The 15,375-nt window shown below is 46.1% G+C and overlaps 4 protein-coding genes across 4 annotated transcripts; 3 read left to right on the top strand and 1 right to left on the bottom strand.

The window, feature by feature from the left end:
* The first annotated feature begins 448 nt into the window (after positions 1-448).
* Positions 449-1,821, top strand: LOC128975739 (cytochrome c oxidase subunit 6A1, mitochondrial). Its single transcript, XM_054392761.1, has 3 exons — positions 449-589; positions 931-1,070; positions 1,558-1,821. The coding sequence occupies exons 1-3, from the start codon at positions 487-489 to the stop codon at positions 1,642-1,644; spliced, it is 330 nt and encodes a 109-aa protein (XP_054248736.1). The 5' UTR covers positions 449-486; the 3' UTR covers positions 1,645-1,821.
* Positions 1,822-3,612: 1,791 nt separating this feature from the next.
* TRIAP1 (TP53 regulated inhibitor of apoptosis 1) lies at positions 3,613-5,010 on the bottom strand. The gene is made up of 2 exons (XM_054392800.1): positions 4,864-5,010; positions 3,613-4,288 (listed from the first exon to the last, which is right to left on the bottom strand). The coding sequence occupies exons 1-2, from the start codon at positions 5,008-5,010 to the stop codon at positions 4,205-4,207; spliced, it is 231 nt and encodes a 76-aa protein (XP_054248775.1). The 3' UTR covers positions 3,613-4,204.
* Positions 5,011-5,137: 127 nt separating this feature from the next.
* GATC (glutamyl-tRNA amidotransferase subunit C) lies at positions 5,138-7,577 on the top strand. Its single transcript, XM_054392569.1, has 4 exons — positions 5,138-5,323; positions 5,686-5,852; positions 6,252-6,355; positions 6,767-7,577. The coding sequence occupies exons 1-4, from the start codon at positions 5,138-5,140 to the stop codon at positions 6,820-6,822; spliced, it is 513 nt and encodes a 170-aa protein (XP_054248544.1). The 3' UTR covers positions 6,823-7,577.
* A 5,034-nt stretch (positions 7,578-12,611) lies between these two features.
* Positions 12,612-14,856, top strand: LOC128975634 (dynein light chain 1, cytoplasmic). Its single transcript, XM_054392616.1, has 3 exons — positions 12,612-12,638; positions 13,317-13,459; positions 14,568-14,856. The coding sequence occupies exons 2-3, from the start codon at positions 13,328-13,330 to the stop codon at positions 14,703-14,705; spliced, it is 270 nt and encodes an 89-aa protein (XP_054248591.1). The 5' UTR covers positions 12,612-12,638; positions 13,317-13,327; the 3' UTR covers positions 14,706-14,856.
* Positions 14,857-15,375: the final 519 nt, after the last annotated feature.

The following is a 15,375-nucleotide window of genomic DNA, read 5'->3' as shown; positions in this document are numbered from 1 at the left end:
CTACAGCCACCCCACTGCAAATCCCTTTCTCTGCAGCCAAGCCTGACAGTCCCTAAGCACCTCCAGAGGCCCCTGCAGGGGACTGGGTTCCTTCACTCCGGCGCACGCCAGTCCCCTCACAACTGAAATATCCCCAGTGTTCTCCCACACCTCGCCTCTCCCCACAGCTCCAAAGCTGCCCAAAGCAGATTCGCCAAGCCCCTACCACCTTTATCTTCACCCCAACCCCTCATCCCCAAAATGGCGCCCCCCCTGCCCCTCCCCCCCGGTATGGACACACCACGCGCGACGTCACCAACGGCTCCCCCCACCCGCCCCGCACTGTCGGCGCACGCGCAGCACGGCGCCCGCAGCGCGCGACGCTCAAGGTCAGACTCGTGGCGGGAGCGCAGTGCGCGTGCTCGGGCGGCGGTACGCGCAGTGGCTGTGTCCCCTGCCGGCCACCGTCTGTTCCATTTCCGGTGGGCGCCCGGGGACGCTGAGGCAATGGCAGGGCTCGGAAGGGTCTCCCGGCTGCTGCTTGGTGCCGCCACCCCGCGCTCCCTGCCGGGGCGGAGCATGTCGGCTGTAGCCCATGAGGGTGGCGGAGGTATAACGGGGAGTGTAGGAGTGCGGGCGTAACTGGGCCTGCGGGCGGTGCACCGCTGCCCTTGACAGCCGCTGCCCTTTGCTTCTAGTAGGGCTGCGCCGCGAAACTGGGGCGCTCGGCAGGCCCTCGCGGATGGTGATGGGCTTCCCTGGGAGAGCTGCGGCTTGGACCGCGAGCCCAGGAGCCCCGCGCGATGGAGGACCTCTCCCCGTTATGCCCCATATGCTTTGGCATGGGACATGGACCATAATTCCTCATAGATTGCATATAACATGCTCTCGGGTCCCTAACACTAATAAGGTGGTAATTATTGTTCTATTTCATGTAATGCTTCCTACTAGCACGCCTGTGGAAGATGTTGACCTTCGTTGTGGCTCTGCCCGGCGTTGGTGTTTGCATGCTGAACTGCTACCTGAAGGCGAAGGAGGAGCACCAGAGACCTGAGTTCATTCCTTACACTCATCTCCGGATCAGAACCAAGGTACTTCCTCCTGCCCTTTTTTTTTTTTAAAGGCCCTTTTTTAACTCATGATTGCAGAGCTTCCTCAGAGAACTACAGCATCTCATTTTCTTGTCCATTATGTGAGGTGCTACATATGTAGCCATGATATTAACTCATGGCTTTGTTTCTGAGGCAGCATCAGAGTTCCTCACAGCTCAGATGAAGTACCCGTGGTATTCACAGGCCCTAAACTCACCGTAAGCTAATGCACATCTAAAACATAACAGAGGAGATCCCAAATTCTCAAAACTCTGGTTGCATAGTATAGCACAGTTGGTGTTTGAGCAGTTTGTTGTCTGGAGATGGTGGCTTCCTGCTAAGGTGGACTATTTTGCAACAGCCCAGGAACAGATGCCAACTTGCTTAACTTATTAGTCCATATGAGTCTGTCTTGTGTTGATGCCCTGTGCTATATAGACCATTCAGTTAGTTACCCCTGGCTTACTAATTTTGTTTCCCTCAACAGCGTTTTCCCTGGGGTGATGGCGTCAAAACTCTGTTCCACAACCCCCATGTTAATGCTCTTCCAACCGGTTATGAAGATGAAAACTAAGATCCTGACCACAGGCAGAACTTTGGCTCTTCCTGTCTTGGATCAGAATGCTGTGTGGGTGCCATCATTTAGGGAACTGTCATCTAAGAAACGACATTCCTTCTACAGTGAAGTTGAATGGTCTTGTGGCCTCTTGTCTGTGCTTGTGTAGAGGTCCTCTAAATAAACAACTCTGAACTTGAATTTAGGATATGACTTTTTTGTTAATCTGAGTCGTTATAGAAGTTCTTTAAAACATTGAGGCTTCCCACAGGATACAGTGTAGGAGCAGAGAGGTTTGACTGCCTGAATGTTAGTAATCCTGTATCTGATGACACTAACAGCAGAAACACACTCAGCACAGGGCGTTACTCAATTTATTAATTGTCTGGTTTAACTGATCACTGTAAACACACAACTTGCAGCAGGTGAACAGGTATCAGGCTAAATATTCTCCAATTACAACATTTATTATTAACAGTCATGAAGCTTTTAGAGAGGGAGTGGCAACAAAGATAATTAACCAAGCTCTGTGTGCTTCACAATGTTCATCTCTCAAACTTTCTACTCTGTTGTGTGTGTGTTGCTCACAACTTGTTTTTCATAAAGTGCCAGTCTGGTTGTACAAAGGCCTCATTACAGGTGTTAGAGGTGAAAATACAACTTCTGCTCCATTGGATACACCTGTATCACAGACTGTGTGAGAAGCTTATTAACCCAGAAAAGCTTAATTATCTTCCATAGTTAATGGACAACTCCAAAGCCCTGAGTTTATTCCAGTACAATATTGATTTTTCTTCTCTGCACATGAACCATTTTCCAATTCCTTCTGCAACTCCTTTTGCATGGTATGAAAGAGAGCCCCACGTCTTGACTGTCATCAATATGGTTTTGCAAAAGGAACAGCAGCAGCTGACTTGGTATCTTGCTGATGAAAGGAGTGGTGGATGGCAAGTGGAACTCCAAAATGGGTGCTGCAGGACACCTTTCTGCATGTTTCAACGCAATCTATTTCATCTATTTGCCAGTAAAATGACTGCTAAGACAAACTTTTCTGTGTTAACAGCATAGAACAAGGCACTAATGGGCACAGTTGGGTTTGAAGCTGACAAAACCACATTACGTTTATTCTTTCTCAAAGGTCATAGAAAAGCAACTGTTGAAAAAGAAAAAAGCTGTATACTTGAGAGTCCCCAAAATGCTATTTACTGTGCTCTTAGACCTTTCCCTTACCTTACTATCTTTCTTTACACCTGAGTGACCCAACAGTTTAAGGTTGAACAGTTGCTTTTCCAGTGCCACATGTAATCCCTGTACTGACACTGCACTAGCTGTCCTCACTGTAATTCTAGAACTAGGAATTTGATTTTCATCTCTAGGCCATAACATTTGTTACTCTTTCACCTGTGTTGGTGTAATAAGAGGGGACAGCTTTTCTTCATCCATGTATGAGGATCAACAGAAGTCTCCTCCCCTGCCACAGTGCTCACACGGCCACTGGACAGGGTGGATCCTGATCCCTTGTTTCTCTTGTAAACACTCTTTTTCTAGTCAATGCAGTGTAACAAGCCAGCACAAATATCTTTGCTTTGCTTTCCTGGGTGTAAGTACACAGAGTTCAGGAGCAACTTTGTGCTCAGGTAAGATCCCCAAGCAACAGCTGGGGCATTTAACACTATCAGCTGTCAAGCTCCAACCCAAATGTTGCCCTCATTCAACACAGGCTTCAACTACCACAAGCAGAAGTGTGGCAGTGACTGTGGCCAACCTAGTGCTTTGTGGAAAGTACAGCCAAGGCTGTACTCCACTTTCACTGCAGGAATAGATAATGCTCAAAAAGAGGGAATTCCAGTTCAGGATTGTTTCAGTACCTCAGACAAGTTCTGAAGAAATAGCCTCTGCACTGAAAGTGATCTTTTCAGCTTGTGCTGCAGGCCATCCCACCCCTCCTAGAAGTCACAATCAGATTCGACTGGACAGTTACTTACTTGAACAAAATAGAAGTTATATTTATTTCAGCTGAGTTACTGCAGGTCCAATAGAGTGCTTTTACACCACTTCTGCTCCAATACAAAGTGTTTTAGCCCCTCAGTATTCAGTATCATATAAAGCAAACTTCCACCAAAATTCAGCAGCATAGAGAAAAGACAACGTAAATCAACCTCCTTCATAGCCTTTTTAACAGTTTCAAGTGCTATATAAATAAGCAAGAAAAATCAGTCACAAAGCAACTACTGTGTCAGCCCAGTCTAGTAAGCATTCTCCCATTACAGAATACATTCAACAGGAAGTTAGTTCAAATGGCTTTTCACACAATTAGATGCTGAACCACCACCAAAATTCACCATAAATGAGGCAGGACTACCACATGATCCACATTTCCTTTTGTCCTTTCCCCACCCCCCTACCTTTTTTTTGTTTGTTTTGTTTTATGGTGGCCAATTGTTTTTACAAGCAGAGACTACTTGCTTCCCAGAAAGCAGCTTAAAAAAGGTTTGATCTGGGTTGCATACAGCTGCATGCCTGCTGATGTCATTTAGTCCAAAGGCCCAAATTAGTGACTCCATCCATCCAGGTGAGGTCAAGAGGAGTTTTCAGTTTTTCCTTTGTTTGGGCCCATAAACTCCAGGCCTTCAATGGGTATGTCCTTTTCCTTGATTGCTTTCTGAAAACAAAAAATTAAACTCAATACATCTTTATAGTGCTAAGTGATGTAATTTGTGGTACAAAACATGATCTAGAAAAAGTAGTCTGAAGAGTGGTTTGGATGAAGATTCAATGAAAGATGTTAACATAGAGACTGAGAACTCAGGCTGAGCTATGGCCCAGATCGTATCATGTGAACACTCTACAGCCTCTAAACCATCAGGCTTAGTGAGTTACATTAATGACATAAATATAGTATCAGACACCTATAAAATACTGTATGTCATGGCTGACTGAACCAGGAGACAAGTGAAAAGTCAGCGCACCATGGTGGGGTGCCAGCAGAGACTTCTCTTGGGGCTATCAGGAGAGCAGTACGAAAAATAACTCCGGTGGCAATACACTTGGGGCAGCAAGTGAACAGGAGTAAAAAAAAAAAGGAAGAGTGGCGTGAGGGTACTCGTGTGCCACAGCAGCGGCAGCAATCCGGTTAGTAGGAGCCGGCCGGTAGGCACCAACCCGGGTAACACAACCCAGGCATCGGGAACCGGCCCGCAGGTGCCACTCCGGGCAGCAGGAGCCGGCCGCACGCACCTGCACGCAGATCTGGTAGCGCTTGAAGAGCTGCCCGCAGGGGTCCCCGGAGCTCTCGCCTTTGAGGAATTTCTCGGCGAACCAGCGGTTGAAGCACTGGTCGTACTCACGCTTCAGCTCGGTGCAAGCCTCGCCCACGCTGTTCATCGCGGCGGCGACGGAGCGCCCGCACCGCGCCCCGTCCCCGCCCCGCACACGCCGGGCCAGGCGCGCCGCCGCTCTGACGCGCTTCCGGCGCGGATCGTGACGTACAGGGCGCCGGTGGGACGGCGCCATGCGGGAGATCGGTCTCGGCCGCTGGCTCCGCGCCGTGCCCCGCGTGACCCGGGGAGTCCGGGAGGGACGCCTGCCGCTGCGAGTCCCCCCTGCCCGGGCCGTGCTGATGGCGCCCGCCGCGTCCCCCGGCCCGGTCCCGCCTCGCCCGGCATGGCAGCACGGCGAGCAGCGCCCATCCCCGCAGGTAGGGCAGCGCCCGGGGAAAAGGGGAGGAGCGAGTGCTGCCCCGAAACGCCGCTCCGGGCCGTGTCTCCTGATAGCTCCGCTCTGCCAGCTCACCTCTGCCCTGGGCTGCGCTACAGGAAGAAGCGGCAGACCCGGTTTGCCCATGAATTAGACGGGAGACAACAAAAAAAAAAAAAAAAAGAAGAGTTCGAGCAAAGTTAGTTTTCCAAGAAAGTAGAAGAAATCAACAGGTCCTAGCAGGTGTAAACTCGGAGTCTTGCCATGTAACCATGGCAAGTTTGTATCTAAAGCTGGATGGCAGCACTATATTAAACTTGCTTACCTTTGCCTTTTTTTGTCCGTGTTTGTCTCTTTGTGCAGCAAACAGTGACGGTGGAAGTGCTTGATCACTTGGAGCACCTGGCCTTGGTCGATTTCCGTGATTCAGAGGGCATAGAGCGGCTGCAGAAAGCCATCCAGTTTGCTGATCAACTTCATGAAGTAAACACCGATGGCATAGAACCAATGGATTCAGTCTTGGAGGACAGGTAATGAATTGCATTCTTACCTGTTTATGTATTGAAATTGTACCTTTGTTTTTCTACAACCCCCCTGGGAATCGCCCTGAATTGGGTGCAAGGGATATTTGGTCTCTGTTTACAGAAAAGTCTTACCATGGTTCTGTGTGGAATAAATGTGTCATGGGCACCCATGATCCTTATGCGTAAGCATAGCAAGGATGAACTCCCCTTCGTGTGTTGTACTTGTCACTGAATTATTTGCACACACTGCTCCCCAAATATCTGTCAGTAGCATTCTTAGTTGCTTCATAATACTATACTGCTTGTCTTACTGCTTACTTAAGACCAAAACCAGATTTAGAACTAAGGCACACTTCCTACTTCATCAAATAGCTTACTGACAGGCTAATAATCTTTGTTCTTCAGGTGTCTGTATCTCAGAGATGATGATGTTACAGAAGGCAACTGCACGAAAGAGCTGATGAAAAATGCCAGAGAGAAAGTAGAGGAATATTTTGTAGCACCACCAGGTATTGTCTTGCTTATAAAAACCTCTTAATCTTGCTTGAATTAACTAACCTGAGGAATATAACCCACCAGAGCTGCATTTACTTTAGAAGTACCAGATAGCCATAAGGACATACTAAAATAAGTCATTATAGCCATCTATATAAAACAGACTGCAATCTCCCAGTCCAAAAGCAGTGCAGAAGCTAATGTTAAAGCAGTACAGAAGCTAATCTTACTCTAAAGATACAGCACATGTTGAACAATTATTTGCAAGGAGTCATACAGGTCTCAACTTTCTTTACTTCCTCAGGAAATTGAAGCTGCCTGTATATACTTAAAAGAAATTGGAGAAACACTTTTGTACTAAGACATACTACTTGTAAGGTAACTTAAAGTTGATCTCACACAACTTTCCTTTTGTTTTCTATCAGGCAACATCCCTTTACCAAAGCTTGAAGAACAAGACACTTTTCTGCAGGGCTCTTAGTGAAAACCCAGGACCCAAACAACCGCTTTGGTATTTTATTTGGGAAGCCAAGTTTTGTGCAATCACAGCTGGAATACCCTGGCATGTGTTTTGATCAAAAGAAGAGCACTTGCAAGACAATTTACGGAAGAAGGACAATGTAAGAAGTTTAGTAGTGCTACCGAAATATCCTATCTTTAGGATGCTAAGGCAGCATGACAGGTGACCTCAGTGCTTTTATTTAACAAAGTGAATTTGATGTTATTCTTAAAAATACTGAATAGCTTAAAGGCCCTAAAAAGAACTTCAAAAGGTAATGACAAAAAATTCCAGAAAAAAAAATCCCAAACAACGAAGTTTGTCAGGAAAAAAGAGAATTTAGAAGGCTGGTTTTGCTAGTTTCTCATCTGTAGCTCCTTTCTGCCTCTGATCCTGTCAGAAGTACCAAAGTCTAGTATGGAGAAGGAGTCCGTCACACTGCAGAGTATCAATGTGATGTATGGACAGAAGTTATCTTCATTATGGAAGAAAAGACACTTTGTGAAGATGATTCACTCAATTATTTTGCTTCTACTGAATATTTCCATTTTATCTTTTTTGCTCCATATCTGTATGGCCTACCGTCTATTTCCCACTTCATATTTTTATTCTCACTAATAAAATACTTGGGAGTTGTACATAATTGGAGAAAGTACTTTTCAAGCACAGGAGCAGGTGCTCTAAAGTAAATACGAATACCCTGATTCTCTTCCATGTTGCAGGCAGACATTGCTAGTAGGAAGGTAGCAACAGCTTTGTTAGATTAAACAGTGTGATTAGCAGATACTCCTCTGGATAGAGCTTCACCTTTGATCTGTTTCCAGCTCTAGTCTACAAACTCATGCAAGCATCCCCTCAGTATCACAATTTTACTAGCTGTAATTTGGTTGTAACTTTGACTTTAGATCTGAGAGTTGTAGAATCCACTCCTCAAACTCTGCAGATAATATCCTAGAAGTAAAATATCTTTGAGCACACATCTAGATGCTTGTCTTGCTGCTTAGTCCTGGTTTTGTCTTAGAAAGTTCCCATCTTGAGGAGAAAAGAGTCAACCATTGGGCTCAGCCTGCTGCCCTCATGTAGTAGTCATGTACCAGTACCTCAAATTCTGTAATGATACAACTGGGGCAAGCACCTGAGCCACCAGTTTCCAGATGGGGTGTTTGTCATAGAAAGCTCAGGCAGAGTAAAAGATGGTTGTAAAGATACAGCAAAGCACCAAGAATGAAATAAGCTGCCCTGACACTGCCTTACTGGCTCAGAGACCAGGAGACCATCACAGGATGAGGTCCTGTGCTTGCCAAATGAGGAAGACTGCTCTAGAAAATAAATGTCACTGTCATCTTGGCAGAGAACACTAAAGGTTCCTCTCAAAACCTCCCAACAGTCAGAGGCAAGAGAAGCCAAGGCTCACTGAGAGAGACTAGAGACCTGCTGAGAGAAGAACACTGCAGCAAACTACAACCAGATATTCTGGACCATTCACTTTCAGGACAAAGAATGCAGTAAAAACCTGAAAAACACTTATCTTCCTGGGTGATGACCTGTCCACATACAGATCTAAGAATCCATCATCATTTATTCCAATAACTCCATGCACTAGAAGATCATGACATGCTTAGCCACAGTGGAATTTTTCTCAGAAGTGCTAGAAAACACCTCTGATGTTGCTGTAATAGGTTACTGCTAACCACCAGTTCTGAGTTTGCTGTTAGGGCTCTTGAGAGCCTGACAGGAGAAGGAAAGAAGGCTCCTCCATGACTGTGCAGGCACATGCTTCCCCTCAGGGCAGAAACTCACCTCATGAGATAATAACTTGATGTCATCTAGCTTACAGAGTACATCTTCTCTATCTTTTTGCAGAGAAAAGCCATTACTCCCATCTTTCTGTACATCTGCATAATGAACACCACCAACTTGGTGCATGTGCCCCTTCAGGTCCTGCCAGCTGTCTGACAGAGGAACTCCTGAGTGTGGCCATAGTAACTATTTCTCCTATGAACTGCATCTTGCACATCTTTGCAAACAACAGGTAATACAAAGTAGAGGTTAATGATTGAAAAGGCCTACAGCTGTTTATGCTGGTATAAGAAATCACAGCTACTGGGCAGGAACCACTTTCACTCACTACCCTCAAAGGCTGCAAGTTTGGTAAGCTTTGAACTGTTTTTATTTTGGGTTTATGCCTTTTCCCCTCTTTTTTCTTTCCTGGAACTGTTTTGTTGGGTTTTTGGGTTTTGGTTTTGGTTTTGTTGGTGGTGTTTTGGTTTTTGATTGTTTTTTTCTTTTTGCATTTCTCTGTCAGGAAGAAGAAGTGAGAGCAATCACTTGCCCCACTCTTATTTGTGCAGTTACTTTGTTTAAGCTTCCATACATAATATAGACATATACCTGTTTACATATATACATATGCATAAAACACATTATGATACTTGAATTCCTTCAAAGGTGTTGAATTAAAGTCTCTATTTAACTCCACTAATCCCACTCTGCAAGGCTGTAACACTTTATTAGTGGTTTAGTCTCAGGCTTTCCAAGATTCAGAGCTTGCAAATACTGAAGCTTTAAAAATACAGGAGCTCAGCCTAGAAATGATGCATATATAAAGAATAATAAGGAAAGACCTCAAGTCACACAAGCATATTAGCAAAGAATTCCCAGGTTGAGAAATCTCCATTTTTATCTGTCCATCTTGGCCTCCTTTGACCATTAGAGAACATGGGCACAATGTTACTTACACAGAAAAAAAAGAAGAGGAATTTGCCATGGCTGCAGGAGCTTCCAACCAAATATATCATCAAGTAACTGTTTAAAAGCAACAACCAATTTGGACAAAGATCCCACATTCCCAAAACAACACTGGCTAAGCTTAAAACTGCCAGTTCCCTGCTATTGCCATACCCGGATGCTCCAGTGAGAGGCCAGGCTGCCTGATGCTTGTTCCCCACAGCCCAAACTGCATTCAAGGTTGAAAACACACATTTCTTTAATGAAGGGGTTTGTTGCAACTCCACCACTAATAAGGGAATTACAGCCCTGACTCAGACACCTGCACCCACCAAACAGAAACCCTGGCAGAAGCCAGATGAGCTGCCTGTGGGGCAGAACATGTTAGTGCCTCAGCCTGCCCTTGGCATGTCTCGTGGTGGATGCTGTACCCCACAGGATGGTGCAGAGCCTCACTGGGCCCTGGCTGCACCCTGAGGTGGGGATGAGAAACCCTTCATGGTGCCTATTCACCTGCTTTCACTGTGGGGACTTGACATGCAGGTGTGTCTGGATCTGGGTTAGATCTTCAGTGTTCTGCCACAATGCAGCTTATAAACCCTTGCAAGTGAATAAATATAGGTAAGGGTTCATGTAATAAAAACACTACATGTAAATTCCTTGTAGCTGCAGTGAGGTAAACAATATATGTTTGTGAAATAACTCATCTTCTCTCAGTGGTTAATAGATATGGCAAAAAGAAAAATAATAAATCTGATATGTTTTAAAAAAAAAAACAACACACACACAAAAAAAAAAACAAGCAAGAAAAAGAGGCCAGATTCTAAGATGATGTAAATGTGTCTGGTTTCCCTGGAGACCATGGAGATAACTTGACTTATACCTGCTAAGGTTTATCCAATACTCTGCAGATCTGTAACATAGAACGTTGTATTAGAAGCCCTAGCATATAGATTCTAGGCTTATAAAGAAAATTTCAAAGTGGAGATTAGTTTTATGGAAAAAAGAAAGTGGAAATTGTATTGCTAATAGTGATTATTCTGTGCTTTGATAGTAACTAGGAGCCCCAGGAAAAATCTCCGTTAGATACAGTGATACAGCACGACAGAGAGCAAAAAAAGGCCTCAGCTGAAAAGTGCTTACAATGTAACCTCCATCTGCCAGAGGAATCTGATAATATGCCTTATCCATTACCCAATATGCTTCCACACCTCCCCTACTCCAGCTATCATCTCCTGTGTATTTGTTCTGCCTTCCCCTGCGGCTTCGTCCTGAGGGAAATTATACTTTTATACTCTGTATTAACAAGAAAGGCTCTAATGTTCCTCTTTAAAGCCGTGTATCTCAGGCTTTAATGTTTCTCGTTAACGACGTGTATCTCACCCACGCTGACATTTCTTGCAGTCGTCATCACATCTGTTCCTTCAGCTAACCATTTCTTAATAAATGCACAAAAATTTGCCTGCAGCTACCAAACACAGCCACCTCCTTAGAGATTCATGGGTGTTTCTGAAGATGGTTAAATGGTTCAGTTCTGTCAGCACAAAACTGTCTTAAGTACTCAAAGAACCTTTGCAAGTGCTGCAGATATTAAACACAGTTCTGTAAATTAATTGCTTAGTGTGGCCATGAGACTACTCAAAGCTTCATCAAGTTGCTAGCAGACAAAGTATCTTATGCTCTTTTATCTGCTGCATTAAACCAGGTAAGTTGCCTCCATTTCATAACTTTCAGAGTTGTCCCTAACACATGCCAGACAGAAAGCAAAGCTGTGAATTGCATCTCTTCTAATTGGAATGCTAAAACCTGGGAGCTAAAGTCAGAAGTTACTTCTGAGATACTCCAGAGTCACAAAACTACATTATCCAGTTTTAATATTTTGGGGACAATATGTTCCTCTGACACTGCCTCAGAGCTTGCAAAAGCAAAAGGTTGCTTGCAGTTATGCTGCGTTTGCTAATATAAAAAACAGTTGCATTTTAAGTGAGACTGATTACTACTCTTGATTTTTTATTTCTACAAGGAAATGGAAGCCTCACCAACCACTGCTTGAACACCTGTTTTAAGTCATCCTGTGCTGTTCAGGTCGCCAGCTTGGAAGACTCAACAGCAATTTTCTATCTGCTAACCAGAGTATAAGGAGAAAGCAGCCCTGGGAGAGTGAAATGAACAAAACAGAGCACTGGGGATCTCCCAAAACATCTTGTTTCATTTAAAACAAAACCCAACCAACAAACCAAAACCAGTTAGAGCTGTCTTGATCATACTTGGTAAACACAGGTAAGATTAAGATTTCTATCACAGGTCACTTAGAAAAACAAGGAGAAATTAAAAACAGACATATGAACAAGAAAGATGATCAAGTGACATTTACAAGCATCCTTGTAAATGGGTGGGCTTTCGGTAAAGGGCACCTTACTGCAAGAGCTGTCCCAGCTCAATGAGAAACAAAGACCCATGGCAGAGATTACTGGGTTAAACTCGGTGCCTCTGTAGCCTGGGTTGGGGCCAGCAATAAAATGGCCTTTGGAGCCAAGCTCCCACCTGTGGAAAAGTGTTTTACAGAAGCTGGTGGACACCGGTAAAATCCATTTGAGAACGAGGTACTTTAAGGACGATGCATTTTGCATAGGATCACTAGAGAATGCCGGTGCCGAGAAGCTCGAGAGCCAGGGCTGGAGCCTTTCCATACACAGCTGAGAGCCACCTTCCCGCTCCCGACAGCAGACGCTCTGCCTGTCCCTGCAGCAGGGACCCGGGACAGCCCCGGAGGTCTCGCTCGGGCGGCCCCGGGCTGCGCCCCGGCGGCCCCGTCGCCATGGGAACGGAGGCGGCGCGAAGCATCCCGGTCTGAAAGAAAACGCCAGAGTAAAACCCCAGGAGAGCGCCGGGCTGCGGCCAATGAACGCTCGGGGGAGCGGTGGCGGTGACCAATGTCTGGCGGCCGGCGCACAGGAGGCGGAGCTGAGGGCTCTGGGAGGCGGCGCGGCGCGCACTGACTAGACGGCAGCGCCGCTCCGCTCCGCACAGCGTCGGTCCCGCAGTGTGGATCCCGCAGCGTCTGCAGCACGGTGAGGGAGCGGCGGAGAGCGGGCCACCGGGGGAGGGAGATCCCCGGGAGAGATCGACTGGGACTGGGGCCGGCCTGGGCATCGGCCGCCGTGCTTCAGCCTTACCGGTGCCCGGGCTATGCGCGTCGTTCTGTGCGGTGCGTGTCCCGTCGGCTGCCCCGTGCAATGGCCTTTAACCTAGCGCCCGCCTCTGTCTGTCTTCTCGCATCCCCGGCAGCTGCAGACGGGAGCCTTTCCGGTAATCCGCGGAGCTCTGAGCCCGTGGCGAGGGATGCCTGGCTTCATTCGGCACCCTCGGCATGAAAAGGTCGTCGGTGCCGGGTTCTGGAGCAGCTGCGCCCTCTCCTGGGCTCCCGGCCTGCGTCGGGTTATTGCCCAGCTGAAGAGGGGCCGGGACCAGCGGCGGTGTCCGGCGCGCACTTGAAACCGTTGCGGCGGTGCTTTGTGTTGCTCCGGTCGCTGGAGCGCTTGGCGAGCAGGTGCTTAATGCGCCCGGGCTTTAACCCAGTGCTCCTCCTTCTCTGGCACACCGGGCCGAACTGCTGCACAGCCTTGGCTGTGGGCACAGCACGGATCCTGAAACTTCGCTGGAGATGATGATCCCTGTGTGACTGCTTGGCAGGTGACCCTGGGAGGTAAATACTCCTGCAGCTTTGAATTCTCCCCTTCTTTGCTCAGTACAGGCAATCATGAGTGATCGAAAGGCAGTGATCAAGAATGCAGACATGTCAGAGGAGATGCAGCAAGACTCTGTGGAGTGTGCTACTCAGGCCTTGGAGAAATACAACATTGAGAAGGACATTGCTGCTCACATAAAGAAGGTAAATATTTGCTTGTAATGCCCTAGTGAAATCTCTATGCACATGAAAAATGAAGCAGGGAGAATGCTGCTGGGCAAGTAGCTCTAGAGAAACAAGTTCTAGAGACACTAGATAATCAAGCTGGATTTTCTCTGTAGGTGGATGTCCTTATGTTCCTTTCCTTACCCTTTGCATGGACTTTTCTAGGTCCTTCTGTTTTTCTTTCGCAGTACCTTCTACTCAAGCCTTTTCTGCCCCTGTCTTATTGTCCAGGTGCCAAGTGGCAACCAACTGTCCCTGTGGTTGATGAGCTGATACAAAACACAGGGGCTCTTTGGAGGCTATATTGGAAGTGGTAATAAATGTTGGTTTTTTTTTTTTTTTATCCCCACCACATGTAAGACAAACTGTTCATGCTAATGTAGAACAGATGGTCCATAGCTTACAGTTTGTCAGATTGTCTCTCTGCCTCCCACTGGGAGCTGATCAAGCTGCATATAGTTGAAGGGTTTGGTTGAGCAGAACCAAACTTTTGCACACCCTCACAAAGAGTCTCTTCAGCTGGCAGCTGTTAGATCCTGCAGTACATCACTGCTGCCTGCATTGTTTTATTCACAGTCACTTTGTAAACAGGAATTTATCTTGAAGTCATAGCAGACTGCTGAAGACAGTGTGGGGGAGGAACATAGTCTTGTGACTTGGTATTAAGGATGTGGCAGAGACCTTTCTGTAGAGTCCTTTCACTGTCCTTGTTGAAATGAAAACAGGTAATGAAATCAAAACAATGGCTTAATCTGTAGACATTCAGAAGAAGAGGTGAAGCTGTTACAAGTCACAGTTTGAGATCATGGTGTGACTTTTGGGGAAAAGTTACTTCTCCAAACATATGTTTTAAGCTTATTCTTGCTCAATTTGGAAGCACTTTTTTGGAGGGGTCTGACTCATCAGCAAGATGAGTTGCGAAGTAACAGATGATCCTTGCACTTGAGAGCATATGCTGCTCTGTAATTGCCTGCTTCCAAAAGTGGCACTTGTTAACAAGTGACATATCACTGCAAAGCCCACCCTCTTAGACAGTATTAGTGCAATTCTCACAAAAATGCTGAATTTCTGGTTCTCTCTTCTCTAGGAATTTGACAAGAAATACAATCCCACTTGGCACTGCATCGTGGGAAGGAACTTTGGCAGCTATGTGACTCATGAGACCAAGCACTTCATCTACTTCTACCTCGGCCAAGTCGCTATTCTTCTTTTCAAGTCTGGTTAGACCCATGGACTGTTACTGAACCTTGCACGTGTCTCAGGACTGCACACTAACTCCAAACAGCCTCCTACCTTCAGCCTTCCTGAGGAAGCAGACCTTGATCTTCAGGTCTTTTGTTGCATTGTTAATTGTCAGGGATTTTGCTGTGGCAGCCGGTATTTTCATTGTGGCTATAAAAAAAAAAAAAGGCAAAAATGTCTTCCTTGTATTTATTTTCTTTCAAAAGACGGTTTCTTTGCTAATAAAACTGTTGGAAGAAGTTTCTCCTTTAAGAGTTTTCTCTACCCTTCTGCCCTCTAGTGCTTGCATTGCCCTCTTTACTCCACTGTGAATGAAGAAGGAACCTTCCCACCTACATTTCCCTCCTCAAATCCACAGCATCTGAAGCCCAAACTAATCGATGCAGAGCTGGTTTATTTCACAAGCCTTCCATTTGCCTTTGAAAGAAGTTAAAGGATTTTCCCCATGATTCCTTTGAAGTCCACATGACAAAGATAATTTATGATAGCTTAATAAAAATCTAATAAACCCAAGTTACTTCTCACTGGTATGACGACCTGCTGACGCTTGGTAAAACAAGGAGGCATCTTAGTCAAAAGACTAGTCAGTCTGTTCCTGCATCCACACCACAGGTAACCGAATTTGATTTATTGGCATCACCCAGTTTTGGCCA

The sequence above is a fragment of the Indicator indicator genome, chromosome 26 (assembly GCF_027791375.1).
Source record: "Indicator indicator isolate 239-I01 chromosome 26, UM_Iind_1.1, whole genome shotgun sequence".
NCBI classification, from domain to species: Eukaryota; Metazoa; Chordata; class Aves; order Piciformes; family Indicatoridae; genus Indicator; species Indicator indicator.
Note: the sequence above shows the minus strand (reverse complement) of the source record. Positions and strands in the feature narration are given on the sequence as shown.

What these genes read in the sequence shown, in the direction of transcription:
- LOC128975739 (XM_054392761.1), top strand. Translation starts at nt 487, where the DNA reads ATGGCAGGGCTCGGAAGGGTCTCCCGGCTGCTGCTTGGTGCCGCCACC. An exon ending in AGCCCATGAGGGTGGCGGAG is followed by an intron (nt 590 to 930) that starts GTATAACGGGGA and finishes GCTTCCTACTAG; the next exon opens with CACGCCTGTGGAAGATGTTG. An exon ending in ATCTCCGGATCAGAACCAAG is followed by an intron (nt 1,071 to 1,557) that starts GTACTTCCTCCT and finishes TTCCCTCAACAG; the next exon opens with CGTTTTCCCTGGGGTGATGG.
- TRIAP1 (XM_054392800.1), bottom strand. Translation starts at nt 5,010, where the DNA reads ATGAACAGCGTGGGCGAGGCTTGCACCGAGCTGAAGCGTGAGTACGAC. An exon ending in GCTACCAGATCTGCGTGCAG is followed by an intron (nt 4,289 to 4,863) that starts GTGCGTGCGGCC and finishes TTTTGTTTTCAG; the next exon opens with AAAGCAATCAAGGAAAAGGA.
- GATC (XM_054392569.1), top strand. Translation starts at nt 5,138, where the DNA reads ATGCGGGAGATCGGTCTCGGCCGCTGGCTCCGCGCCGTGCCCCGCGTG. An exon ending in AGCAGCGCCCATCCCCGCAG is followed by an intron (nt 5,324 to 5,685) that starts GTAGGGCAGCGC and finishes CTCTTTGTGCAG; the next exon opens with CAAACAGTGACGGTGGAAGT. An exon ending in ATATTTTGTAGCACCACCAG is followed by an intron (nt 6,356 to 6,766) that starts GTATTGTCTTGC and finishes GTTTTCTATCAG; the next exon opens with GCAACATCCCTTTACCAAAG.
- LOC128975634 (XM_054392616.1), top strand. Translation starts at nt 13,328, where the DNA reads ATGAGTGATCGAAAGGCAGTGATCAAGAATGCAGACATGTCAGAGGAG. An exon ending in TTGCTGCTCACATAAAGAAG is followed by an intron (nt 13,460 to 14,567) that starts GTAAATATTTGC and finishes TCTCTTCTCTAG; the next exon opens with GAATTTGACAAGAAATACAA.